The 6,647-nt window shown below is 49.9% G+C and overlaps 1 protein-coding gene across 2 annotated transcripts in view; it reads left to right on the forward strand.

Moving 5' to 3' along the window:
* Positions 1-6,129, forward strand: part of RFC5 (replication factor C (activator 1) 5, 36.5kDa) — a 14,404-nt gene extending 8,275 nt beyond the window's left edge. The window contains exons 6-11 of one of the 2 annotated variants that reach the window (XM_006890406.1): positions 536-695; positions 1,793-1,874; positions 2,426-2,555; positions 3,316-3,393; positions 4,399-4,453; positions 6,029-6,129. In XM_006890406.1, the coding sequence (XP_006890468.1) occupies positions 536-695; positions 1,793-1,874; positions 2,426-2,555; positions 3,316-3,393; positions 4,399-4,453; positions 6,029-6,125 (602 nt within the window). In that variant the 3' untranslated portion in view covers positions 6,126-6,129. The remainder of the gene's footprint in view (positions 1-535; positions 696-1,792; positions 1,875-2,425; positions 2,556-3,315; positions 3,394-4,398; positions 4,454-6,028) is intronic. The other variant, XM_006890407.1, reaches the window with a different exon arrangement.
* The last annotated feature ends 518 nt before the right edge of the window (positions 6,130-6,647 follow it).

Here is a 6,647-nt window from a genome sequence, read left to right on the forward strand (position 1 = left end):
CGAGATTTGTTTCACCCTCTCAAAGACAGACCTACTTGTTTTCTTGCCAATCCATGGTATGTTCAAAACTCTTCTCCAGCACCACAGTTCAAAGGGATTGATTCTTCTGTCATTCTTAGTCATCATCCAGCTTTCTGAAGTAATTGTGAAGACCATGGCCTGGATCAGGCATACTTTAGTCTCCAGACTGACATCATTGCTTTTCAGTACTCTGGAGAGGTCCCTGACAGCAGATTTTCCCAATGAAATTCTTCTTTTGATTTCCTGACTTCTGTGTTGATTGTGAATCCTTGAGGATCCTAAAATAGGAAGCATTTTGTGAGGTCTTGCATAGGGAGTGTGCTGGTCAGCTCAGAAAAGGGAGTCATTGGTCCCGATCCTGAAAAACCCCGAGGCCCTTTTTCAAGGCACGCAGCCTCCTCATGTGATGGCCTTTCCCAAACCTTCCACATGCCCCCAGAAACATCCTGGATTCCTGGGTCCGCTGAGTACTCAACTGGTTGGAGATTCCAGGTGGTTTTGCTTCTCTTTGCAGTGATTGAGAAGTTTACAGAAAACACCAGATTCTGCCTCATCTGTAACTACCTGTCGAAGATCATCCCCGCCCTGCAGTCAAGGTGTACACGCTTCCGGTTCGGCCCCCTGACTCCTGAGCTGATGGTCCCCCGCCTGGAGCACGTCATAGGAGAAGAGAAGTGAGTGTGCCCTGGAAGTCAAGTGCGGGGTAACGGGAGCGCAGAGGACACTGGTTTATCTCGTCTACTTGCCTCCTTTTAAATGAGGTCACGCTTGGCACAGGGAGAGTGAGGCGTGAGGCTGCTCTCATGTTCTCTGCAGCCTCACGGACATTCCTCCACATGAAGGCGTTTGCTTCTCCTCCTGGCTTTTCTCGATGCCATCCTCCTCCCCTGGAAGCGGTCCCAGCATCCTCCTACTCCTCGTTTGTCATTGGAAACCGCGTGCTGCAGAGTCTCTTCTGCTAACACGCCTCTTGCTGCTGTGACTTAGAAGGGAAGGTTCTGAGACATCACATTCTGCGTGACCAGACGCCAAGCAAGGGCCCACCCCGAGCAGCTGCTGCTGGTTTTTAAGGCAGGGCTCCGGCCCCGTAGCTGTCTCCATTGCCCTGGGTTCCCCAAGAGCATGGTTTAGACCAGTCCCTCAACACGAGAAGGCTTAGACTAAAATAAGGGGCAGTCGATTGTGAGTGGGCTGCGATTCTTACAGGATCTCTGGTGGCTCAGTGGGTAAGGCGCTGCACTGCCAATCCAGAGATCTGCAATTTGAGTCCACCAGCTGCTCTAAGGCAGGAAGATGGCCAGTCTTCTGGGTGTTTTACAGCCTCTGAAAACCTGCTGGAGCTGGAATGTCAGCTGTGAGTCAGTTCCAACTCAACAGTATTGAGTTGGAGCTTTTCATGACCCCTTAGGACTCCTGCTGGTGGAACGGTCAGAGCAGAGAACATGATTGGATGCCCCAGCTGGTCTGCAGGACCAAGAGGCGGCCTTCCACTTCCATAGAAGAGTTATTAGCACCTTGGAAACCCGAAGCAGGCACTTGTGCCCTGGCCTGTGGGGTCCTTATGACTCAGAATCAGCTGGGAGACAGTGGGTGTGACCTTTTGTCTCCGGGATTGTGTTCATGATGCCTGAGGCTCTAAAAACCAGAATGAATTCTAAACGGTCCAGATCGGGCGAGTAATTTTAACTCTACTCTTAACCGCCCCAGCTCATTTCGTTCCCCTGTGAATGTGTTTCTTCTCGAGGGCTCTAATCTGCCTGTCTCCTTTCAGCGTTGACGTGAGTGAGGACGGCATGAAAGCCCTCATCACCCTTTCTAGTGGAGACATGAGAAGGGCTCTGAACATCCTGCAGGTAACTTTCTCTTCCATGTAGAAAACCTCCAGCCATTGTTCAGAGTTGTTCTGGAAAGACCCAAGTCCCAGCATGAGTGAATTCAGAAATCCAGATCCAATTAAGTCCATGGTCTCCTAACGTGCCCAGAGTTTACCCCTCTGCGTTTCGATTAGTTGAAGGATTAAATAGTTGCTCACAAGGGGAAGAGTGAGGAGTCGGCAGCATCTGCGACCCAGCCAGCCCCAGCAGGGTCATCCGTCAAGGGCCTGCTCTTGTCAGCATTAAAACAGCAGCATGGGTTGTGCACCAATGAAGGAGCTTTTCTTCTGCTTTTCAAGGAGAGGAGCGAACTGGGGGTGGGGGTGGGGGTGAGTGGGTGGGGAGAAAAGTGCAACAGTGAATGAATGGAATTCCAAAATCTCTGTAGATGTTCATTGAAATAATAAAAAAAAAACAAAAAAAACCAAACAGCAGCATGTGGGTCCCCAGTGACTGTGTCCTGCTGCTGCCTCAGCACTCTGCCTTTGGCTGCCACTGTGACAGTCACCGTATCCCACCCATCTGCACAGAGCACCAATATGGCCTTCGGGAAGGTGACAGAGGAGACCGTGTACACCTGCACGGGGCACCCGCTCAAGTCGGACATCGCCAACATCCTGGACTGGATGCTGAACCAGGACTTCACCACGGCCTACAGAAGTATCCTTTTGCTGTGTCTTCCCACCAGGCGCCCGAGATCTTAGAGCGTCCCGGGAACACAGGCCACAGCCACACCACCCCTGATGGACAGAGTGACTCTGGTCAGCCTGCTCTGGAAGCAGGGTATCTGGAGGTGGAGGGAGTGTTGCCTGGAACATCCTGATGGTCTTGAAGGGTGTGACCTGCTCCCCTCACAGATGCGAGCCTGGAAGTCAGGCAGGGGGAGGAAGGATGCAGTGACTTTAACGTGGTCAGTGTTACACTGGTTTTGCTGTGACATGAAAAATGAGGTGTGACTGGATGAAGGCGCTCTGCGGGTGCAGTCAGCTCTGTACTGGGAGGAGTTGCAGCTGTATCTTTCAGAAGGCAATAGACACATACCAAAAATAAGAAAGAAATAAAAACCAACTACTTCTCACCAAGCTGTTTCTGACTAATAGCAATCCTGTAGGACAGAAGAGAACCTCCCCATTGGGTTTCTCAGGCTCCAGATCTAAACGGGAACAGACTGGCTTGTCATTCTCCCACAGAGCAGCTGGAGGGTTCGAACCTCCAGCCCTCCCATTAGCAGCCCAACCCTTAAGCCTCTAGCCATCAGGGTTCCTAAGAATAGTAAAGACCCAAGGCCAAGTATGGATCCATTTTGAATTCAAGATTCTCTCTTGTGTGTGTGCGTGTGTGTGTGTGTGTGTGTGTGTGTGTACATGTACATGCTCACATACATGGTCTGCAGCACACTGTTTGCCTTAACATTCTCTAGACATAACAGAGTTGAAAACGCTGAAGGGGTTGGCGTTGCATGACATCCTGACCGAGATCCACTTGTTCGTGCACCGAGGTATTGACTGCGTTCTCCTTTGGTTTGGGAGGCATGAGACAGGTGCCAGATGGGGGGTGAAGTGTGGCTGAAAAGGGGGCATGGGCTTCATTCTTGTCATCAAGTAACGAGAGATGCAGAAGTAGAGCCTTGACCCTCAAGTTTAGCAATTTAGTCTTGCTGCTGTTAAAACCACTGCACTAAAAGCAGTTTTCAAATCTCTAAAAGTGCCGGGGATAAACTCCACCAGGCTAACATTTACAGTCATAAAATGTACATTTTTGTTCACATTTCTAACTGAGTATTTTCCCCAAAGGAAAGGAGGAAGGCAGACTTCCTTCTCATAAACCATAAGTGGTCTCCTGCTAAGTTGCACCACTGCTGGCTGACCTGCACAGAGAGGCGACTCTCAGCCAGGGCAGCACACAGCACTCACCTCCACCTAAATGTGTTTCCAAGCTTCCCAGGTGACCTTGTAGAGCCTTCCAGAGCAACTTCTCCCTCTACAGCCAATCCAAGGCTCCAAAAAAACAGGGCAGGTCAGCGAGTGGTTCTCTCTGCCCTCCCCCGGCTCTTACCAGCTGACTGGCTCTTATCTGGGTGACGCTTTACCCAGCACCACAGGGGTTCGAGCCCAGCTCTGCCCCCTTGTTGTGGCAGCTGATATGAGCTGACTTACAGTATGATTGCTTATCTTTTAAAACCGGGGCAGCAAGTGAGAACTCCGCTTTCAAGCTGTGAGCTCTCAGCGTCCAAGTTGAAAAGAGCTGTGTTGATTCGTCCATGTTTTTGTGATCTGTGAAGGCTCATGTTTATTACAGCGTTATAAAGAAGGAAGTAGAATCAAAACTGGGGAAACGGCATCATTTTTCTTTTCTATTAGGTGTGGTATCTGGTGAGCACGAGGGCTCTGAAGAGGTTCATTTTATATTAGCTGAAATTTAAATACATTTCTGTCTTCATTGCCTTTAAAAAAAATAAGGACACTACGCCCCATCTCACGCTTTTGCTTTTGTTTTTCCTCAGTGGATTTTCCATCCTCAATTCGAGTGCAGCTGTTGACCAAAATGGCCGACATCGAGTGAGTATTGAGCTCCGAGTTTTCGTTCTTTGCCTCTTCCCTCTCTGGTTGTGGCTTACTGTTTCTGCTTGCTGCCTTTCCAGTTTTGTCTCAGTCATGCATATCTTGTGTGCCCTACTTCTTTAGTAGGGCGATCTGGTGGCCTGGTGTTAAGGAGCTGTGCTGCCAGCTCAAAGGCACACGGTTCGAATCCACCAGCTGCTCCACGAGAGGAGGATGGGCAGCCTCTTCCTGTGGGATTCGCCGCCTCTGACAACCCACTGGAGGGTCAGCTATGGGTCATTTCCGAGTCGACAGTACAGGAGTTCTTAGTGGTGCAATTGAGTGAGACCTGAGGGGGAGGATGAGTGGATCTGATACCAGTGCGGGTCGCACACAGCTGGGCTCTCCCTGGAGTCTCGATCTCCACAGACCTGCAGAGCGGGGCCCACACTGAGTCACAGCATCCCCTTATTTGAGAGGCCTGTTGAAAGGGGCTCTGGCAGCTTGGTTTGCTACCACTTGTGATGTTTAACCAAAAGGGCAGCAGTTCAAATCCACCAGCAACTCTTCGGCAGAAAAAATGGACTGCCTCCTCCTGTAGAGATTTACAGCCTCCAAAACCCAGTAGGGGGTGGGGCTGGGGCTGACTACGAGTCAGGACCAGTTCCATGGCAGTGGATTTGTCAGACTTTCAGCTCTGGACAAGCAGGTCATCTGGGGACGACCAGCCATCCAGCTGTTATTAAGGCATTTTGGCATACTAAAGCATATTGGGGAGAAAAGTCAACATAAACCTAATTTTCCACTTTGCCTACTTCAGTAAACACTATGATTAGCCCCCAGTGGAGCTGGCAGCCATCATTTAAGTCGACAAAGCATCAGCTTCAAAATAGATGTCAACACAGGCAGACTCATTTGCTGATCGCTGGCGCTTGCACTGACAAATTAGGTCACTTCTTGTCCCCGCGCTGTTGACTGTTAGGACTGAGCATCTCAGGCCGCTTTTTGAAACAGACAGGGAACCACAGCTGGCAGGCAGGGTGCCCGCGGAAATGCCTTGGTTAAGAAGGAGGAAACCCTAATTAGAATCCCTCTCCGTGCCTCTGGCGGATGAAGAAATAATCTGTAACCACACGAATTCTGCAGATCTGTATACAGTCAGGGAGCTCTGGTAGCTTAGCTGTAAAGAGTGCACTGCCAACCCAAAGGCACGCAGTTCAAACCGACCAGCCAGCTGCTCCCAGGTTACAAAGGACAGACATTCGATTAACTGTCTCTGAAAACCTGCTGGAGGATCTGCTGCGAGTTAGACTCGACAGGCTCTAACATACACAGAACAGTCAGGTAGGTTCCTAGCACTGGTACTGGTAACTAACTGGTAACTAAAACTCCCTCACCAGCTTAAATCAGATTGATAAATCCGTGTTTGAGGGCAGGAAAGAAAAAAAGATGCAGACCATTTTCTTTGTCAGGTAAATGATCATGTCTCCTCCCCTCTCTGCCAACAGCTATTCAGTTTTTGATCCTTGGTCTTGTATCAGATAGTAACTCTTTGCCATGATCTGCCTGTGCTGTCTATTTCTTTTCTTCTAGGTACAGACTTTCTGTTGGCACCAATGAGAAGATTCAGCTGAGCTCCCTCATCGCCGCCTTTCAAGTCACCAGGGACCTGATTGTTGCACAGGCCTAGGCTCCAGCAGTCCAGCAAGTCCGTGGACTTTGGGAGAAACTGCCGCCCTGGGCCAGTGTGACAAAGCCACCATCACACCTCAAGTCTTGGGAAACTCCCTCCAGCTTGGGTGGGCATAAGTCAGAAAGTATTACATTGATACCATTTGAGAGCAGAATGCACTCAACAGTTCTAATGCCCAGCTGTCTTACTGTCTTTTACGGGAGGAAATAAAATTTGCCAGCTTTAGGCTCTTACCTATTCAGTTCCTTGGGTGTTAAGACCAGACACCGTTGTTCTGTGCTGTCAAGTTACAGCCAGCCCCTCGCTGACTCTTCAGTGGGTGTGCACAGGCTGTAAGTCACATCACACAGGAGACTGCCTGTCTTTCTTCTGGAGGGCAGCTAGTGAATTCAGATTGCCAGGGAGGCACATGCTTTTGATTAGCAGAGCAGCTCCTGATAGACTAGAACACACAGACTTGCTCATCTTTCTCCCACGGAGCAGCTGGTGAATTTGAACAAACTGCCTTTGGGTTGGCAG

This window comes from Elephantulus edwardii, unplaced genomic scaffold, assembly GCF_000299155.1.
Source record: "Elephantulus edwardii isolate Elephantulus edwardi_28Jun2011 unplaced genomic scaffold, EleEdw1.0 scaffold00089, whole genome shotgun sequence".
NCBI classification, from domain to species: Eukaryota; Metazoa; Chordata; class Mammalia; order Macroscelidea; family Macroscelididae; genus Elephantulus; species Elephantulus edwardii.